Source organism: Biomphalaria glabrata, chromosome 9, assembly GCF_947242115.1.
Source record: "Biomphalaria glabrata chromosome 9, xgBioGlab47.1, whole genome shotgun sequence".
Lineage (NCBI taxonomy): Eukaryota > Metazoa > Mollusca > Gastropoda > Planorbidae > Biomphalaria > Biomphalaria glabrata.
The window spans coordinates 25,434,681-25,457,435 of NC_074719.1; the positions used below are offsets into that span (position 1 = coordinate 25,434,681).

The 22,755-nt window shown below is 36.6% G+C and overlaps 2 protein-coding genes across 2 annotated transcripts; one reads left to right on the forward strand and one right to left on the reverse strand.

The window, feature by feature from the left end:
• Nucleotides 1–8,503: 8,503 nt before the first annotated feature.
• On the forward strand, nucleotides 8,504–9,520 carry LOC106061837 (uncharacterized). The gene has a single exon (XM_013220057.2). The coding sequence runs from the start codon at nucleotides 8,504–8,506 to the stop codon at nucleotides 9,518–9,520; it is 1,017 nt and encodes a 338-aa protein (XP_013075511.2).
• Nucleotides 9,521–20,243: 10,723 nt separating this feature from the next.
• Nucleotides 20,244–21,359, reverse strand: LOC106079784 (probable G-protein coupled receptor B0563.6). Its single transcript, XM_013240989.2, has one exon. It carries the CDS (start codon nucleotides 21,357–21,359, stop codon nucleotides 20,244–20,246), a length of 1,116 nt encoding a protein of 371 aa, XP_013096443.2.
• Nucleotides 21,360–22,755: the final 1,396 nt, after the last annotated feature.

The following is a 22,755-nucleotide window of genomic DNA, read 5'->3' on the forward strand; positions in this document are numbered from 1 at the left end:
TTGAAATCCTGGGATGACTCCAACACTGCCAGGGGAGTCTGGCAGCACATGCGCCGCCCAAATCGAGAGGACCCGTGGTGGAGGCTAAAAAGGTCGGAACAAATAACAATAGCGCAGTGGCGTACGGGACACTGCCCCATTGGTGCGTACTTCGCCCGGTTCCGGCCAAATTTTGATGCCCGTTGCCGACACTGTGGGGAATCAGAAGAGACGGTGGCGCACGTCTTGCAAGAGTGTCCGCAGCTCGGGAAGACGTATCTAGTGGTTCACTATGTTTGTATGGAAGCTACGAGGCACTACGCCAAACAGCAGAGTTCCTTACCAGGGCACTACTGGAGACCTAGGTCTCCCTGCCTTGTCACCAATTGGAGTTCATCTCAGGTAATGCCTTCATACGGCTAGATATTCTCAATAGAAGCTGATGTTTTTATCGTTAAACGTTTTTAAAAATCTATTTTCATAATTTATTTTACTAGCTCTTTTTCTAGAAAATTCTAATTATCTAATTATTTGAAAATGGACACCGATATATTGTTATAATTCAACAAAAAAAACTAATGTAAACATTTGTTTATAAACAGATTTTCATCCCACGAAACCATCATTGAGCGAAGCCTGAAATACCAACAAAGCATAACACCCATCGCGAATCACTCTTAAAAAACGCAAGAGAATATGGCATCCCGTAACAATTAGAGACGATGTTGCGAAAGCTCTACCTCAAATCTAACTATTGAGTTACAACTCAGGTGGAATAACAGAGTGATACAACATTGGGATCTGTGTGAGACGATGGTATATCTGATCTAACAGAGTGATACAACATTGGGATCTGTGTAAGACGATGGTGTATCTGATCTAACAGAGTGATACAACATTGGGATCTGTGTAAGACGATGGTATATCTGATCTAACAGAGTGATACAACATTGGGATCTGTGTGAGACGATGGTATATCTGATCTAACAGAGTGATACAACATTGGGATCTGTGTAAGACGATGGTGTATCTGATCTAACAGAGTGATACAACATTGAGATCTGTGTGAGACGATGGTATATCTGATCTAACAGAGTGATACAACATTGAGATCTGTGTGAGACGATGGTATATCTGATCTAACAGAGTTATACAACATTGAGATCTGTGTGAGACGATGGTATATCTGATCTAACAGAGTGATACAACATTGAGATCTGTGTGAGACGATGGTATATCTGATCTAACAGAGTGATACAACATTGAGATCTGTGTGAGACGATGGTATATCTGATCTAACAGAGTGATACAACATTGAGATCTGTGTGAGACGATGGTGTATCTGATCTAACAGAGTGATACAACATTGAGATCTGTGTGAGACGATGGTGTATCTGATCTAACAGAGTGATACAACATTGAGATCTGTGTGAGACGATGGTAAATCTGATCTAACAGAGTGATACAACATTGAGATCTGTGTGAGACGATGGTATATCTGATCTAACAGAGTGATACAACATTGAGATCTGTGTGAGACGATGGTATATCTGATCTAACAGAGTTATACAACATTGAGATCTGTGTGAGACGATGGTGTATCTGATCTAACAGAGTGATACAACATTGAGATCTGTGTGAGACGATGGTATATCTGATCTAACAGAGTGATACAACATTGAGATCTGTGTGAGACGATGGTATATCTGATCTAACAGAGTGATACAACATTAAGATCTGTGTGAGACGATGGTGTATCTGATCTAACAGAGTGATACAACATTGAGATCTGTGTGAGACGATGGTATATCTGATCTAACAGAGTTATACAACATTGAGATCTGTGTGGGACGATGGTGTATCTGATCTAACAGAGTTATACAACATTGAGATCTGTGTGAGACGATGGTATATCTGATCTAACAGAGTGATACAACATTGAGATCTGTGTAAGACGATGGTATATCTGATCTAACAGAGTTATACAACATTGAGATCTGTGTGAGACGATGGTATATCTGATCCCCAATTCTCTTTTTGTTAACCTTCAACGTGGTCATAACAAAAAACTGATTCAGGCTGCATTCGTTATCCCATGACAATAACCAAATGGACTAACGCCTGGATTTCGCAGACGATAACTAAGGAATACAAATAAATGTATACAAGAGATAAACAGAGAGTGTCACAGATTCCTTATTATATTTATAATAATAACTCGATAGAATCTACCTTAGGTCTCTGTCGCGTAGTATAGACAAGTGTCTATTTCTTTCTCCTAACTCTTTTTTTTTATTTTCTCTACGAGTAGTACGTGTACGGGGCGAGAGTGTCTTGTATTTTTTTTGTTTTGAATTGTTTTGCTACGTCACAAAGTCCGGTGACATCTATCGGTCATTCTTTGTCATGAGGCAGTTCACCCTCTGAATTTGATTGTAACGGACGGTGTGTTGGCCCGTAAAACGTTATTTGTCTGTACCAGTTTCTCAGACTTATTATTCAGTGGATTCTTGGGACCCCTGTTTAGGGTGAGTTATTCGTTTGTGATATCTATTATTGTATGTTGTATGAGGTTGTCACTATTTCTATTTTTAGTGTAGAAGTTGAGAGTATTGTGTTTATTTCGTTTATAGGGTGCCAGTGTTGGAGTTGTGGGCGTCGCTTGCCGTCTCAGAAATACATATTGCAGTTTTTTTTCATTGTCATTGTCAAACTTTACTATTACCGAGGTTGGCAGTGTTGTGACGCCAGTCGGTCAGAGTCTGGTGGACCATAAAGCCAGGGTGACAAGTTAATAGCCGTAGCAAAGGTGCTTAAATTAATTATTGTATAATATCTTTATATATACCTATTATATATATATATATATATCTAATATATATACTGTCTATTTGTCATCCTCATTGTACATACACATATATGTTTCATACAATTAAATTCATTTATTTTTGTTGTTTTTTAAACTATTCACCTAGTTGTTTACTGAATGTACGACTGTGTGTGAGTGATGTTCTTGTCAGGTTGAACCCCGGGACCTTAACAGTATACAGTTAGTAAAAAAAAAAACGCAAATAAATCCTAAACCTGACAGTCTCGATACGTCTAGGTGTCCCTGGTTCAGTTCTAGTTAACGAAATAAAACAATGAAACCACTAGATCGAACACATAAACTTTAATCAGCTTTACTGCATATCACACACGCTGGTCTCTGTCTGACAACAAAACACACTTCCGGTCATTCGCGCAGATTGTAAAAATAGATTATACATACATACACACATTCATCCGTGACAGAGAGCTTCGATAGAGTCGCAATCAAAGTTATGGGTATTTGCAGCTGTTCAGCCAACACCCATCAACATTAGTTAAACAATTCTTAAACAAATAGAAAAGTTCACCTATTTAGGCAGAGCGTTATCACAAGCGATGGAGAGGCATATCACAGGCTGTTGCATGTCAGATAAGGAAAGCAGCAGCCATCTTTCAAAAAGTACGGCCTATCTGAACCAACACATCAATTAGCCTGAAGATCAAGATCCACCTCCTGAATAAATCATTGTCCCAAAAGAGACTAGACGTGGCTCAGCTGGAATGGATGCTAGGAATAACATAACGAAGTAATGTGACCACTAGGGAAATTCTTTCCCACAAAGGCCATTAGCCCCTTTAAAGAAGTGACGATAGAAAGTCGTATGAGGTTCTTTGGTCTCGTGGGACATATCACTTATTAAAAGGAAATACGTTTACATTGTCAGTCGTATCCTAAAAGCCGAAAACAAGAACACAAATTAAGGCCGACAACGTTTAACATGGCGTCACACCTTTTTAGAAGACCTAAATCCAGGGGCACCTGCTGGAAAGAGTTTGTGAAGCCGCTTTAGACCTAGCTCTGTGAAGAGAGCTGGAGTCCTATGCGCTGTTTCTCAAACTTTTACAACCAAAATAGTTACGTTCGTCACCCATTTGGTTAGACAAGAGGTTTGGGGGATAGCAGCAAATACCTCCATAGTTGTCCAGGACGAAGCTCCGGGCACACAGCGTTTTTCTGCATTTCAGCTCCAAAAAGTTTTCTCTTGACGTGTTATTTTTCTCGTGGTAGGAAGATTGCAAGCCAAACATTATTAAATTGAAAATTGTTGGAACGAATTGAGACTCAACTCTGTGAAACATTTGAGGCAGTAAGAGAATGTTTCTTTGTAATGAGCTTGATCGTCGCATTCAGCTAGTTGTCTTGTAGCGACCATTTTCAGTTCACTCCAAAGACGCCAATAGAAAGGCGATACGTTAGTTAAGTTGCATTGAAATGTCTACTTCAAAAGAACTCATTGAATCCATGTCGTTGTTAATGTAGTTCACGAGACACAAAATAAAAGTTAAATATTTTACTTACAAGATGGAACGACTTCACTTCATTGGATTTTTTAAACATTGGCAATAATGTTTTAACTTGATTAACAGGCGTCTCAAATATGAAGTCATTTCAATGAAAATACAACCAACTTTTTTGTCCTTGAAAGCCTTCTCCCCTCCTCTTTTTTGTAATCACATAACGTTTTATGTCGAAAATAATAATTTGTAATATAGATACCAAACGTACATATTAAACGTGTTTAGATATGTAGCTACAGTCACTTAACATTTGTTAAAATTTTTTATAATGCATTTTTTCTAGAGACACCACTGCTCCCATGGAAAGTGATGGTATATTTTAGAAACAAGGAGCGTCCCCTGGTGTGCTCGGTCTCCGGCCTTCGCATAAGAGGAGAAACGTACGTCGTCGGCTCAAGGAGACGTGTCTCATGAAAACGGTTGTGATAAATTATCACTTTGGTGATGGGGTCAGAAGTTTCAGTGAAGAACAAATCCCTCATCCTGGACACGGGATAAAATTCTTTCCCTGGTAAAATAATCATAAAAGGGAGAAATCTCTTAATGACACTTCAGTTAAGTGGACCTCTGTAGTGAAGTGGCGTGTTGAACAAAGTTCACACTGCGATTAGTGGAAAGGAGAGACCCTTTTTCCAATTAGAGAACGCTTTCTCGGCGGCTGTGGTAAAGAAAAAAAAAATATTGAATTGATCTCTATGGGTTCACGGCTTTTTTTACTAGCTCTCTAGTCCCGAGTATAAACGGATTAGAAGTCTCGACAAAAGTAAAAACAAGTGCAACAAATTTGCACCCACAGCTCGGACAGATTGCTTTCATCCTGGCCAGTAGAGGGGAGCCTTATCTTCTGCCAACGCTCTAATAACAATCCATAATCTGGAGCACAGCGGTGAGTCTGAATTAGAGACGTTTGTTCCTAGCGTTTCAGACTGTCCAACCCTCAGGGATATCTTAGTCGTTTTGAAAGACAGTTTAAATAAGAAATAATAATAATACTGAAACTATGGACTGTTGGCAGGTCTGATAGGAACTATATGTTTACATTTCTTGCTCTTGATTCCGAAAGCCCGCTATTTTCGAGTAGCAACTCTCAATCGCTGAATCAAACAAAAAATAACTATGTTTGTTTTAAATTTTTTGAGAGTTATGTGAAGTGTCTATGAGATAGTAGCCGATTAAAAAGAGATTTATAGGTGTAATTATCATCATTATTTAGCTGTGAGAGTTCACATTTGGAGACAATGAAGCTGTCAATGTAAAATTACAATAAACTTTATTTTAATATAAACATTAGGAGTTACTTTAACGGCTCTTAATATCCGAGCACCATCAAAACAAAAGTTACAAATATTTAGCAATTCTTATATTTTTTAGTTGAGTGACTTTTTTGTCTAGTCAATACCTTAAGTCTTGATCTCTTAATTGGCACAGATCCGTGCTGTCCTCTGCACAGTGGCTCTAGCTTCTTCAAGAGTGAACAGTTTGTGTTGGGTAGGTTTCGCCTTGAATGTAGCGAGTACATCTCTCTTTGCTCTGATGACCGGCGCTTGTATAGTTGAGTTAGAGTCGAACCAATCGTTTCGCTTTCTAAGTTTTCTTCCAAAGATGTCCAGGGAAGTCTTTTGTATGGTGGACTTCAGGTGTTTCCATTTTTCTATTGCCTTATTTCCAGAAGCATTTTCATACTCGCGTTCAAAAGATTACGCAAACTGTATCTGGAGATCAGGGTGGCACATCTTGTTTACATCAGATTGGGGTCTTCCAATCTTCTTGTTATGGTGAATTTTTTTTAGGGAGAAGATTGATCTTGCAACATACCAAGGATTGAGCGAGAATGCTGCCATGATACTCTGTGCTGCGGTTTAGTCTTGAAGTAGGTATTAGTGACACAGAGGAAGTGCAGTGAGAAGATCTCGAGGAGCCTTTGCCCATTTTCATATACCTTTCCGACACCAAACCCTCCAATACAGCTGTCCCAAGCAGAGTTGTCGGATTCAACACGTGCATTAAGATCTCCGAGGATGATAACCTGTTTCATATTTGGGATCTCGCTGAGAGCAGACGAAAGGTTGTCTTGGAACATGTATTTGGCCTCCGGTGTGGAACTCAAAGTAGGAGCGTAGACACTTATCAAAGTCACGTTTTCAATAGATGTGTTGAGGCGTAGTGACAGAGAACAAAGGATGCCTTTGTACATCGCAGTTCATTGACCTGACTAAGACCTTCGATCTAGTCAGCAGAGATGGCCACTTTAAAATTTTATACCCAAGTCGCTAAATGTAATTGTCTCCAAAATATGATGGGTAATGTGCAGTTCAACGGTGCCAGCTCCGAAAGTTTCAGTATAAACAGCGGAGTTAAACAAGGATGTGTCCTGGCCCCAACCCTCTTTGGAATACTATTTTCACGGCTAATCCACAACGCGTTTGACAAATCCACCGAAGGCATCTATCTCCATTCCAGATTTGATGGCAAACTCCTAAATATTGTCAGACTGAGGGCCAAAACTAAAATCAGAGCCACCCTCGTAAGAGCTATGCTATTCGCGGACGATGCAGCGACAGTGGCACACTCACAAGAGGAGGTTCACTGCTTCAGTCACTAATATCCCGCTTCTCTCAGGCCTGTAAAGAGTATGGCTTAACAATTAGCACAAAGAAAACAAATGTTATGGGACCACCTGCTACAGCACCATCCTCCATCCTCATTGACGATAACAAGCTGCATGCCGCAAATTTATTCTGCTATCTTGGATCTACAATTCAAGATGACCTGTCTCTAGAAGAGGAGATAAAATAAAACGCTTAGGGAAAGCTGCCTCGACCTTCGCTAGACTCAGGTAAAGAGTTTGGGAAAACCAGAAGCTCACCACAGCGACCAAAATGGAAGTCTACAAGGCATGCGTTATGAGTACACTACTTATGGCAGTGAATCGTGGACCACCTACGCGAAGCAAGAGAGAAAACTTAACTCATTCCAGTTGTGATGTCTCCGAAGGATCTTGAAAATCATATGGAAAGAAAGAGTGTGCAATACTGAGATCCTTGCGCGAACAGGTGTTCCCAGCATCTTTACAGTCCTCAGACAACGCCACCTGCGCTGGCTTGGGCATGTTCGCCGGATGGAGGACAATCGCATCCCAAAAGTCATTCTCTACAAAGTAAAGAACTTGTTAAATGGTACGTTGTAACTAACAGTAACATGAAGTTTTTTTTTGTCTACATTTTAAAATATTTTATTACAAGCAAATCAATTATAATTCAGAAATGGTTTAAAAGCAAACAAAATAATTGTGTTTTCGAATCAATTCTTTGTACCACTGTGTGTACAGCCATTATAAGCCAATGACTTTGGATGTAATGATATGTTACTATTAAATCTAATTACAGTTCTTGTTATATTTAAACGTGCATTGAATGTTTATACATGAATCCAGACAAACTAAATTACCATCAATTAACTTGTCATTTGAAGGAATCGAAGCAAAAGAGGAAAAGACTTCTAATCATCAGTTTATTATTATTATTATATACATACTTTGTTAGTCTGTAGTCTAAATGTCTTCGCTGAAATGTATTATTCATATACTAATTCAAACTTAATAACTATTTATTAGTTCTACGAATACTGTTAGAACTTCTCTTGATAACGTGTATTTTTTCCTCTTTCACTGACCTATGAATTGAAAAAAAGTTTACATCATGTAATTATCCTTTTGGAAATACTTAATAAGACTATCAAACATGTCAGAGACATTGGATTGAGTTTGTTTTTACTTGCAGAGACACTCTCGCTTCTCTAATAAGCTCACACTTGTTGCTCACTGAAATTTCAACAAATTTGTTGTACACACTGTTCTTTAAGAAACTTAACGTTGAAGAGTGATAATTGTTCGTATTACAAATATGAAATGTATGTTTAAGAAGAAAGGTCTATTGGCCCAGTGAATGAGTATTACGATCAGAAGAAGAAAAAAAAAATGGCTTCTAGGTTTGTTTGTGAAAAAGAATTGTAATTAAGATTTCATCACATTATTAAATATATGGTGAAAACATTTTTATATATCCGACGGACATAATGCATTTGGCTCGGACTGTTAAAGTACATTAAGAGTACATCGTTACCATAGCATTTCGACATGTTTCCTGTCAATTTCAGCAATGCGACCCTTGGTTCAGATCTAGATTTATTCTCCTCACACTCATGGTCAACACTGTACGTCCTTGTGGTCAGGGTGTATTTAACTCAAGGATTCTGTGTCCTGGGTATGGTCACTAGCGTCATGTGTACCGCAACCTTCCTCAGACAGGGAATCACTGACACGGTCAACGTGGGTCTTCTTGGGCTTGCTCTGTCCGACTTGTTCTCCCTCGTGACTCTCTCGTGGCTCAACGTCTGCTACGAGCCATCATTCGACTCGCTAGACCTTCCTTTTATCCCTCTAGATGTCGCTTATCTGACCGCAGGATGGCCTCACGTGTTCTTCACGCGCATCACCACGTGGATCACTGTGTACATCACATTGGAAAGGTGTTTTTGCATTGCTGCTCCTATGAAGGTCAAGGCTGTGTTCACACCTAGGCGTACGGTCATGTACATTGTTGGAGTCTACCTTGTCATGTTGGCCAGCGTCTTTCCAATCTACTACACTGCCAGATTCGCCAACAAATTTGTGCCACAGAAAAATATAACTCTGCTGGGGATAGTTTTCATCTCAGACAGAAATGATATTGAGACCGTATCGTTTCACATCAATAATATACTGCCTTTGACAGCTTTCATATTAATCATTGTGGGCACGGCCATCTTGGCAAGAAGGCTGCAGCAAATTTCAAAATGGCGTCTTAAAACTGTAGCATTGAACAAATCGGAAGAGATGTTGTCTAGAGACACAAAAATTGTGAAAATGATCGTTTCGATATCTACTATTTTTATTCTCTGCTATTTACCAGGAACTATTGTATTCATCTGGATGATGTTAGACCCAGAACTCAGGATTGATGGCCAACATTCATATCTGTTTGAAGCAGCATTCGCTACCTTGTTTCTACTGGAAGCTCTTAACTCCTCTGTCAGTATATTTGTGTATCTTGGAACCAGTACAAAGTTTAGACAGACATTTTGGATTTCTTTTTCCTGTAAACTTGAAGTTTAATTTTTTGTTAGCTATAATTAAAATTAGCAACTAACAACTCTTAATTTAGAACAAGGTTACAAAGATAGCTTGTGTGGAAATTCAAATCAGAATCGGCCCCGAAGTGTTTAACACTGAATGTAGCGAATGTCCTATAGTGATACAGTCTCCTGTGATTTTTACAAATAATTGTGAATAGTTGTAAAATTGGTGTATTTTTGTAACAAAAAAAACTGCTTGCAAATTTATTTTTAAAAATTAAATGATTCGCTTTCTGAATAAAAAAAAGAAATTGAAAAAAAAGAAAATTAAAAAAGAGCTTGTGTTAAAGGTAGCTGTATCAATTAGTTTGGATTAGTCATGTACTTAAATTTGTGATACATCTAGACTATTCTAGACTAACTGCTGTTACTAAATCTGTTCAATTAGAAATATTTGTATAAAGCTAATATCAACTCAATAAAAACAAGGTTACAAAGACAGTCTCAAAATCGGCCCCCGAAGTGGTACACTCAGGCAGGTAAAAATGGTGTTTCAATAATTTCAGAATCAGAAACTATGAACTACAAACTATCAACAATTACAACTCAAAAAAAAAAAGAAGAGAGGTGCTCGTGTCGAAAGTATTGCTGATACTGTTGTAATGTTAGTTCGACTAACGACCTGATACCACAGAGTACGGAGATTTATTAATGCTATTATTGGTGCATTGTTAATATTCATATGTACTCAATGAACTGATATATAATTAAATCCTAGGTGTCACTTACAAAGACATCATCACGAATGAAGAGATTAGAAGCAATAATACAGCAAATGGACCCCCACGATGTCAAAAAAAAGGAAACACAAACTCTATGGTCATATCACAAAGTCCTCAGGGCTTGCAAAGACCTTCCTTCAGGGAACAGTACCAGGAAGAAGATGAAGAGGAAGAGGGAGGAAGCGATGGGAAGACAACATCAAAGAATGAACAGGCTTGTCAATGAATGAACAGGCTTGTCAATGAATGAACAGGCTTGTCAATGAATGAAGTTGCAAAGAACAGAGAGGAATGGAGAAAGACGGTTGACAGATCCTGTTGGGTGCCTTAACGGTCCAACAGACTAAGGAATAGGTCAACCTGGCCTAACTGATGTTATTGAATGATTATCTAATCGATCTATTTTTTACGCCAATCTCTCATTCAAAGCCTCAACAAATAAAACGTTTCCCTTTATTTACGTGTTCCAATGGTTACTTGCAGAGTTGGTGTTAATTAAAATTAAATATTTGGCTTTCAGAAAAAAAGTAACCATTGCATCAGAACTTTGAAAGATCTAAAATTTCACGTCGGATTTTCAATATCTTTTCTAGTTTAGAAGATCTAAATGGGATGGACGAGGGACAGACAGACCACACAAAACTATTAGCGACTATTCCCCTTTCGGGGAATTAAGATATTGGTAATTAATTATTTTGTTTGGTATCTCGAAAAAAGGAAAGAAATTTCACTTGACTGAAGTGGTGGTTAAAGCTGAACTAGTTCTTTTTATAGGTCGGTACTCTAAATTGTAATAAACAATATATAACTATACAATCTTCTCTAGTTATCAGTACCTGATTAGCAATAGCAGGGTGGTTAGCATGTCTGCCATAGGAGTCTCGAGCCACGAGTTCAAATTCAGATCGTTCACCTTTATTTTAAATGCTTTTAAAAACCAATTAAAAATCCACCCAGATATTCCTTTCTCTCCCCCCCCCCTTTTCCACCAAGTTTCCCTTTTGGCCCAGTTAATTGAAAGGATCACACTTTTGAGAAAGTTGAAGGCATGAAATTGCGCTAAACAAAAAACAATTGGTAAAAATATTGTTGTAACTCTAAGGTAGGCACTCAACGAAAGGCAGGAGGTAACAATAAACTAGATATTTATTTACAGTATAAACAGGCATGGACTTCAGCCATCAAGTCCCAAAATGTCCTATCTCAAGTGACACCAGTCCTTTGCTACCTACATACCAATACAGACCACCGATACACTTCGCAGTGCCACCCCAGGTCCTCAACACAGTTGATAGATAGCACAAATGACGTTCTCTCGAGTCAAGGCAGCTTAGACCTTCATCACTTTAGCCGGATCTACAACAGTCCTTCTTCCTATCTAAACATGTCTTCTACTCCTTGTGTTGAATGACGCTCTGATGCGCACCATCAGTGTGGCTTGGGAGCGGAGTTACAACAATATTTTTGATCACACAGATTTATTGTTGTTGATCTAAATTCATTACAAATTTAATAACATGACTGATCCAAACTAATTAATACATTTACACTTCGTATAAGCTTTGTTTTTTTTTTAAGTATTTTTTTTAGTTGTTTCTTGTTATCAATAGTAATCCTAGATTCTTCTTCCTTTTCGTTCTCAAATATATGTTGAAAGGTTCAATAGTCATAGATCTGCCAACTCTGCTCCACAAGGGTAGAAATTTCACTAGTCCCTATTTTGAACTTCCGGAATATGTGTTGTCTGTGATTGTAAGTGTAAGTGTCATTCAGCTGTCTCCGGTTCTGAGACGAAATATTGGTTCCCGGTCATTTCATCCCCGGTCACTTCATCCCCGGTCACTTCATCCCCGGTCATTTCATCCCCGGTCACTTAATCCCCGGTCACTTCATCCCCGGTCATTTCATCCCCTGGTCACATCATCCCCTGGTCACTTCATCCCCCGGTCACCTCATCCCCGGTCATTTCATCCCCTGGTCACTTCATCCCCGGTCATTTCATCCCCTGACATTTTCATCATCTGATTATTTTCATCTAACAAATTTTTAATTTTAAAATGACAAAATTGTAGCACGTTAATGTTTAAAAGGAATTAAAACAAAACTTATACAGGCGACATGATATCCCGCGGATGGGTGAATTCCGTGAAAAAAAATAAAACCTTATTTCAAGGCTAAAAAAGACGCGCCCATTTTCAAGAAAGAGCCATTGAAAAATAAAATAAAGTAAAATATGGTCGTACTTTCACCACACCTTGGCCTTTGATGATAAGTTATTAGCGGCATGATCATAATTATTCTAATCGCACTTCTATCTTTCAAATGATTTTTTACTACTTCCACCAAACCTTGGCCTTCGATCCGGATAATATTATGATATTACAACCCCCACATCCAATAGAAGCGCTATAGCTAAGTACACACCCAGATTTACAATATAATATAAGATTTCTCATTAAGAAAACAAAGTGGAAGAGGAAACACTATAAACGCATTCGTAATAAGTCACAAAATGTCAAAAAGCATTCTACATAATCATATTTATATATAAAATATTTAATTGGGGATGAAATGACCGGGGATGAAGTGACCAGGGGATGAAGTGATCAGGGGATGAAATGACCGGGGATGAAGTGACCGGGGTTGAAGTGACCGGGGATGAATTGACCGGTCACCGAAATATTATATGTTGCTAATATCGGGACAGCTTGTAAAAGGCATCTTTTTTCTTGAACTTTGTGTGAGAGCTGGTCCATTCTCGTTCATTCAACTCTGTTTTTACAAAGCTTCTATCAACTCTCTCTGTCTGTCTGGTAAAAAGTTTGTACATGTTATTTCTCCGACACCCAATCTCGGATCAAGCTGAACATTTGGCACAAAATATTTCTTGTACTTAGCAACAAGGGAATCAATAAAAACAAACTAATCAATTAGTTAATTTGCTATTGGTAATTAATAATTTTGTTTGGTATCTCGAACAATGGAAAGAAATTGCACTTGACTGAAGTGGTGGTATAAGCTAAATTAGTCCCCTTAAATTATAGGTCGTCGTCTGATGCTAAGTGAACGCAAACATGAAATAGAAACTATAACTATACAATCTTCCATGTTCAAACGCTCTTCGCTAGCAGAATGGTTACCGTGTTTTCTTGAGAAGCCTGAGAAGTTCGAATTCAGGTAGTTTACTTTTTTTTTATTACTGTACATTTTAAAAGGATCAACCGATTACACTGTTCTTTCTCTCTCACCTCTTTCTAACTGGTCCAGCTTGTTCAGACCAGTGATAGGATCATAGCGTATTGAGAAATGTAAAAGCATGAAATTGTGCTAAACAAAATAGTTGGCAACAATATTTCTAATCGCACAGATTTATTATTGTTATTCTAGATCAATTATAAATTTAATTACATGACTGATCCAAACTAATTTATACACTAAATATAGGCCTACACTAAATACAAGCTTTTTTAAAAGTTTTTTTTTTTTTTTTTTGCTTTTTTTTTTTATTTTATTTCGAACTAAAAGTTATAATCTCAATAAACACTCCTTCATTTATTTCTTTTTTTACATTTATATTAAGCATTTATGTAGGTCTAGCTTAGGGATTCATGGCAAGTTTTGAGTATAGGCTATAAGGGGGTCCCCGGGTCAAAAAAAGTTCCTCTGGTCTAGAACGTCTAGTCACTCTACTGGTTAGTTCGCTTGGCACTGCGTTGCTGCTATGCGGAGTTGTCGTAGAGGTAGGTCACTGCTTCGCGACATGGTCACTGCTGACCCTTATTTTGTTAATATTGAATTCACCATTTTCTCTCATTAAAACTGTGGTTCCTAGTGTTGTCTTTATACATTATTGTTTCTGTACTTAGCTTCACGTTTGTATTTAGGTTTAAAGGGAAAGGCGAGGAGCGGAATTCCTATATTTGATTTTTTATAATGTTACAATCGATAGTATTATTGGTTTTGCTCATTTGTATTTCACAATCCTTGTATGATTTAACTTCAATAACTTTTTTGTTTATTATCAGAAAATGTTAAATTTGGTATTGAATTATTGGATAATGCATGATCTTTTTACACAACACAAATTAAAGTTTATAAATCCAAAAACCATTTAATTTAATAGGGGTCAAATCAACGTTGGCATCGTAAATAAGGAGAGAAAGAGTTAAACAATTTTTTGGCATATATAGCGCAAAAAAAGTATCGAAAAGAGAAGTAAAGAGAAGATCTAGGGTTATTATTACACATAGAATAGACGTAGACAGTTGCCTCTTTCAACATTCTATCTCCAGGACATCCTAATTAGCTTCACAGTTTGGAGTAGGTCTAATCAGCAAGTGATGATTGTATCATGGGCGTAGCCAGGATTTTTTTTCGGGGGGGGGGGGAGGGAGGATTGCCCCCCCCGCCCCCCCCCCCCCCCCGCGAAAAAATTTTTGTATGTATGTATGTGTGTGTATGTACATAATCTTTATTACATTCTGACCCTTCATTCTTGCGGAACACGTTAATTGTGCCCTAGAATAGGTTCTTCCTATAGTTTGTGGAAAAATTGTTGACTCCCAAGGGGGTCTGGGGGAGCCGCCAATAGCACTATTTGTGGTATTGAATGCCAACACAATGCATATTCTGAGGTATCTACAGTGCATTTTCCTGCTATTAAAAAGTCTTATTTCAAAAACCTAATGTGCTATTCTTACTGACTTAGACCCTCCCGTGCGTTCGGCGCATTTTCCGGCAAGCTGTTTCCACAAAAAAAAATCTGTCACTGGTAATGTCTGAAACCTCTTCCCACCTGTACTGAGGACCTCCATGAATGTGTGGCGCCAAGTTGTACAATGATGTCATCCCATTTCTTATTATGCGTAATTCATTTTGTCGGAGAACATGTCCCGCAAACCTCATGCGACGCTCTGTCAAAATCTTACTAAGTGGTCGACTTCCAGTTCGGCATAGGATTTCCTTGATTTAGACCCGATCTCTATAACTGACTCCTAAAATCTGTCTTAGCCATCTTTGTTGAGCCACATTTAGTGTTTCTCGATTTCGGCAGATGAATATTCATTGCACTTTATTAATGGAGCCCCTCCACTGGTAGAAATGTGTAACCTCTCTTGAATACGCTCTTGGAATTAGGTGACTGTAGCTTTAGATTTTATATCGAAAAGAGAAGTTTTATCGTCAAAATCATCTGTTGGTGGGTTTAAAACTAAAAAATCTCAGAACTTACTTTTTTGGTTTTTTAAAATTCAATACCCCATTTAGCTTCGATCATAGAATTTGGTAACTGTAGTTTGATTTATAATAATATCGAAGATAGAGGTTTTCCACCTCAAAACGCTCTGTAGGGGGATTTTAAACTCAAAACCATCTGGATTAGAGGAGTTTAAACTCAAAACCCCCCATTGGCTTGGCTACGCTCAAATAATTTTAGTGTGTAGTTTCCTTTTTTTATATTGAAGAGGTATTTTTTAGCATCAAACCCTTCTGAAGGGGTATTTAAACTCAAAACCCTGTTTGGCAACGCTCATAGCATTTTGAGTGCGTAATTTGCTATTTGTTTTTGTTTTTTTACATTGAAGATGTATTTTTTAGCTTCAAATTTCAAATCCCGCTGGGGGGGGGGGGGGGGGGGGTTAAACTCAGAACCTCTTTGGCTACGCTCATAGATTTTAGAGTGTGTAAATTGCTTTTTTTTATATTGAAGATGTATTTTTTAGCTTCAAACTCCACTGGAGGTTAGTTCAAACTTAAAACTGAGTCAAAACCCATTTAGCTACGCTCATAACATTTTGAGTGCATAATTTGTTTTTTTTTTCATATTGAAGAGGGGGTTTATCGTAAATTTCGGAGGGGTTTTGAAATCAAAATCTTCCTTAACTGTGCTCTTGGAATTTGAGGATTGTCGTTTGCATTTTTTTATTTTGTTTTATAAAAGAGGGGGATTAACTGCAAAAACCCTTGGTAAAGGGTTTGAAACTCAAAACCCCCTGTTAGGAGGTTTTAAACTCAAAACCCCCTGGTAGGGGTTTTAAAATCAAAACCCCTTTGGCTGCGCTCGGGCAAGTGATGGTTTAGTATTAAAATCTCACCTAAAATAAACAAAATCAAAGCAAACCCCCCCCCCCTGGCTACGCCCATGGATTGTATCAAACTGACGTTTGGTTACCAGACGTCTGGCAAAAGGAGAACATGCCCTTTTTATTTTTAAGGTCTCGTGGTCCGGCATTCATAGAAGCCCAAAAACGTCCAAAGTTTTCACTCTGTTGTTTATTGCGACGGCATATTCTCCGAAAACTGAATTAAATCTTTCATTTCCTCTGATTTCATTGATGCATTGCAATGTATACCACAAGGCCGACCTTAAATTAAAAGACCGAAAATACGCAATGAATTTTAACTCTTTCTCTCTGTAATTATTTACCACATTCTGGTACAATCAACGTTGGTATCGTCAGTTAGGAGAGAAAGAGTTAACCGTCCTCTATCGTGTCTAGACAAATACGTTTAATTCATATGGCTCCGATAGCATGAATGTGCTTCATGGACGATTCATGATCACCGGACTGGAAATAACGTTTCGACATTTCACCAAAAGGAAGAAGCAATGGTCTTCCAAGTAGATCTAAACATTCTAGAATAGATTTCGAATTTTTTTTTTATTTTTTTTTTTTTTTGTGAAAGCTCAAAATCCCCCGGAGGGCGATTTTAATTTCAAAATTCACCTTGGTTGCGCTTGGGCAAGTGATGGTTTAAGATTAAATATCAGCTACAATAAACAAAATTAAAACAATGAAAACAGTCACAAATTCCACACATTCACGCTCTATGTTCACAAAGGCATATAAAATAAAATACAGTACACAAGGTTACACTTTTACCTGTGACAATGGTTTATTGAAATATTTAGCTTTTCATTACACTGCATACACCTGAAAGTTTGCTATATATAGTTTTGCCTCCATATATAACAATCTGCAATGTTAGAATTTGTGTGCAACTTTTGCAAAGCTTATTCTGTCACACTGTCTGTCTGGTAAAAAGTGAGTACACGTTATTTCTCTCACACCCAATCTCGGATCAAGCTGAAGCCTTGCACAATTATTCATTGTCATAGACAAGATTTGAATAATAAAAACACCAAATGTTCTATTAATTACTGGTAATTAATTATTTTGTTTGATTCAAACAAGGGAAACGAATCCTTCGGAATTCACTGATAAGGCTAAATATGTCCACATTATTTCACCCACAACCATTCTTGAATGAAGTTGAAACTATAAATAATTATTTATAGCATCAAACAAAACACGAATCAATAAAAAACAAAATTAACCAACTAGTCAATTAATTATCGGTAATTAATTATTTTCTTTCATCTCGAATAAGTGAATAACTTCTCTATTATTGAGAGTTATAGTTGTAAGTGCGGAGCTCTTTCCCCTAGATAAGCTTTGCTTTTTGAAAAAAGGTATTTTTATATTTTACTTTTTTAACAGTGCACAATTCAATGGGATATGTTGGACTAGTCCGTTTCGTTTCTTTGATTAAAAAGTAGAATCACAAATTGGGCCGGAAGTGCCCTTTTTCCTTATATATCTTTGTATTTTTCGGTTCTCTTTTTAAATTAAACTGACATTATTATGCTATAATTGTAAGTGTGCCTGATAGAGAAAAAAATTCTGCACAAAAATACGGGTAGTTGTGATCAAACCCGATAGAGGCTATAAAAAGAAAAGACCTGAAACTAGCTCGTTAAACTACACATTTACAGTACTTTATTTGATGAGTATTTAACCCAAGATCTGTGTTGTTTTTTTAGGACTAGCTTATTTCAAGTACCCGGCATTTTCCGATACACAATTTCGTACACAAAATAATGTCTATTTGTGTCTGTTCTAATTTCTTAAATTTTTCTTGAGTAAAGGAGTAGTGTTTTCTCCTAATGGGTATACCTGATTTCTCCAAGCAGCCTTTGTAAAATATTGGTCCTAAATAATGCTATGTTCATAAACGAAAACTCGCATGGCTGCATTATGATGAATGTACGTGTTAGTTCAATATATTTTATATTACTAGGTAACTAAAAATAACTGTATATCTTATCTTATCTTATATAATACAGACGTTACTTCAAAAATATAAATAGTATAAATAGACGTAAGTTTATTTTTTTTTTCTGTTAGACAAATTTTAAGTCATATGGCAAATTTTTGTTTATATCCTTATTCTAAAAAGGAATAATAAATAGAATTATACAGTAGAAATATTTTTTAATAGTTTTGAAAGTCTAACTGATAAGATTACAAAGAGAGTTTGTGTTTTTGCAAATGTACACAAGGTACATTATGAGTCAGTCCATCTCTTCTAATTGTTTAGAAATGAGTTTAAAAATGTAGGCTTCGATATTTTTAGCCTGAATTTAAGAAGTTACAAACTTCAAACAACTAACATATTGCCGCTTCCATAAAACTTTGTATTTAAAAAATAAACTTATCCAATGCTCGAGATCCTGCTTGTATACTTAGGCCCTTTATAATCAATGTATTAAGTAGCAATAACCCCGCAAAAAGAAATTAAATGAAAGAAGATTGAGATATACATATATTTTTTTGACGGTACGCACCGGTACGGGGTACCAGCATTTTTTCTCAATGTCGGGAAAAAATATTACTTTTTTTTGTATTTCAACGTTAATTGTTAATTTATTAGTAGTTGAAAGTTAGGCAATCTATCACTGAGTACCGGCACCTATTTTATTTTTTACAAAAAAAAGCACTTTATATACTTTCAGCCGACATGCCGTATTATTAACAAAATCTCTATGTGAAAGTCTCAATCATCTAGAGTCTTACAGTCTTACACAGTCATTATTTTAGACTAGATTTAAGTAGAGTCTAATCCTATAGATCTAGTAAGCGTATTACTATGAAAAAAAAAATTAAAATAATCAGTCATTAGACATCATTCTCAATTTTATTATTAGGTCTAGACATTGAAAAGTAAATCTATTAAACTTTAATAGATCTAAGTCTAAGTAGTAACTTATTAAATAAGTCATTATAAGTAGAAGTATTATAATGAATATTGTATAGATCTAGATTGACTAGATTATAGATAGATCTCTAGTCTAGTAGATTAAGTATAGAGTATAGTAAATGTAGGCCTATTACAGTATTATTAGATTTATGCCCTATGTCTATATCTTTGGACTCGAAGACAAGCCTTATTATCTGATAATGTAATATTCTAGTAATCAATAAACTTTAATCTTTATTAATATCTAGACTTTTTTCTAATAAAAACTGACTTTAGACATAGCATAGGCTAAATTCGGCAATCTAGTCTCAAGATAGAATCTATACTATTACTAGATCTATTATATTTTTATATATAGGATCTAGACTAGAATTAGAGTATAGATCTAAATATACTAATGGAGAGATGATATGCGGTGTTAGCTAATAGCGTTGCACAAGAAACGAACCTGGGTTTTTCTAAACTCTAATACCTGGTATGTAATAGTAAAACAGCACCTACCTAAAGAAATCGTAACTAGAAATCAAAAACCTATATTTATTGTAGTATATATAGGTCTGTGGTTGTATTTTATATAGCCTTCGTAACTTCTATAGAGAAATGACTTTTGTAATTTCTTTTACTGAAAAATTGGGCTATTCGCGTCTGACACATATATAATTTTTATGTTCAGCAACAAAGCCCATTAAAAATCAAAATGCAAGAAAGAGCAGATTATAGTATGAATAACCTTTAGTAGGAAAATATCCAATTTTTTTTAATCATCTTAACTAGAACTTTAATCATATCAACAAGATTCTTTAAGTGTTTGTATGAACTGTCTAGTTCTAGTTTTTATAACGTATTTATTTGTATTGAATATTCCCATTCTTATGTAGGGTCACCTTTAGGATGACTAGCAAATACAAATTGTTGTTGTTTTTTTAAACAGTCATTGTTTTATTAAAATATTGTTCTTTCAGGAGTTAATCGTTCGCTTTCAGATTGTGTGCTTGTTTGTTTAACAGAAACATTACTTGCGGTAGGATCTTGTTGTGATTTGATGGGTTTAAAAAACATTTTGAAAAATGTCTGTCTAAACTTTGTACTGGTTGCAAGATACACAAATATACTGACAGAGGAGTTAAGAGCTTCCAGTAGAAACAAGGTAGCGAATGCTGCTTCAAACAGATATGAATGTTGGCCATCAATCCTGAGTTCTGGGTCTAACATCATCCAGATGAATACAATAGTTCCTGGTAGGTAGCAGAGAATAAATATTGTTGACAAAGAAACGATCATTTTCACAATTTTTGTGTCTCTAGACAACATCTCTTCTGATCTATTTACCGAAGATGTTTTAAGACGCCATATTGAAATTTGTAGCAGCTTTCTTGTCAAAATGGCCGTACCTACAATGATTAATATGAAAGCTGTCAAAGGCAGTATATTGTTGATGTGAAACGATACGGTCTCAATATCATTTCTGTCTGAGATGAAAACTATCCCCAGCAGAGTTATATTTTTCTGTGGCACAAATTTGTTGGCGAATCTGGCAGTGTAGTAGATTGGAAAGACGCTGGCCAACATGACAAGGTAGACTCCAACAATGTACATGACCGTACGCCTCGGTGTGAACACAGCCTTGACATTCATAGGAGCAGCAATGCAGAAACACCTTTCCAATGTGATGTACACAGTGATCCACGTGGTAATGCGCGTGAAGAACACGTGAGGCCATCCTGCGGTCAGGTATCCCATCTCTAGCGGTATGAACGGAAGGTCACGAGAACTAAAGTCAGGGGTGTGCAAGACGCTGAGCCAGGACAGAGTGACGAGGGACAGCAGATCGGACACAGCTAGGGCCAGAAGCCCAGTGTTGACCGTGTCGCGAAGACCTTGGGCTACAAAGGTGACGATGCAGAGAACATTGGTCACGACACCGAGGATACAGAGTCCTTGAGTGACAATAACTCTGACTATAACTAAGAATATACTTAGTTGATCATTGCTGACTGCAGATATGGGAATGTCATGCAAGGACAGAATGTCTGGAAACTGTATTGATGTTTTATTCATGTTCTGGTACATAGACCTCTCTAGGCTGGGTGGATATTAGTGATTGATATCCAGAAAATAGTATTATTGTCTTTTGTTGATTCTGAAATATTACTTAACTTAATTTTCTATTGCAGTAGAAGGAAAACTATGACTATATAGTCTATTGACTATAGAAATGTTATCGAACTTATCTGTTGCCTTAGTAACACATTAATTTAAGAAACAGAGTATCATAAAAAGAAAAAAAATGGTTTGATCATCATTGTGTGTATGATTTAATGAATAGATGTAGCTTTTCCTTTTATCTCTCTCTCTCCCTCTCTCTAATATGCCCGTCTCGTTCCGCTTACATCTGAGTACTCCCTTGAAGTATATTTAAAAAACGATGACACATAAGCATAAACACAGCCCATATTACATCAATCAAACAAGACACATCTTTAGCCTAAACCTACGATCAGACCAACTACAGTTTCATACCTTTCAATGTAACAATGATTAACTAAACTAAACCACATTCTATCTCCTATTTAGTATTAATAAACTTCCTCATCAAGCTCACTTACTATGCTATAAGTTATGTGAATGTTTTTTTAGCGGGTAACAGCGGGACCTCAGCAGTTCATCTCGTGGGATGTCATATGACTAACAATCACATTCAAAATATCACTGCTTAAAATAGGGGAGAGAGAGAGAGAGAAAAGAAAACAACTTACTTTCTATTTTTTTATTTTTTATGAAAATGTTGCACTAATGACCAGTGATTAGGCCTACGTATTAAAGAGCATGCCACATATTAAAGGAGCAATTTTTAACGGGTCATAGAATTATTTTTTTTAAGTTACAAAAGTTACAGTAAGTGAATTAGACAATGAGCCATGTTTATAATATCAAACTTAAAACTAAGGCCATTTATGAAGCTGCCAGAGTTTTTTTTTTAAGATGTTGTCAATAGATCTAATTATTGAACGAGGAGCTTTCATATAATCATTTTTCGTCTTTACAACAAACTTTCGAGTTTTAGGCCTATAAGCAAAGTAAATAATCCATTATCTGTGTAAATCAATGAAACATTTTTCACTCATTTTCTCTCTCTCTCTCTCTCTCTCTCTCGTGCCTTTACTTCTTTTCGTAGCAAGCTATAATTTTCTTCTATTTCACTTAGGTAGTAGTAAAATGACTAATAGGCTAATCACAAAAATTCAATATTCACTGAACTGCTTCAGGCTTTTATCTAAATTATTAGTAAATTACAATAGGCCTACTAATTATCATTAAAAAATTGTCAGCATTTCTATACTTTTTTTTACTTTCATATGTGACGATGCCCAAAGATTGTATCAATGGTTATAATAAAGTTATATATTGTGCTTTCTAAAACTAAGAATTCTACTGACACAGTAAGGAGCTTGAT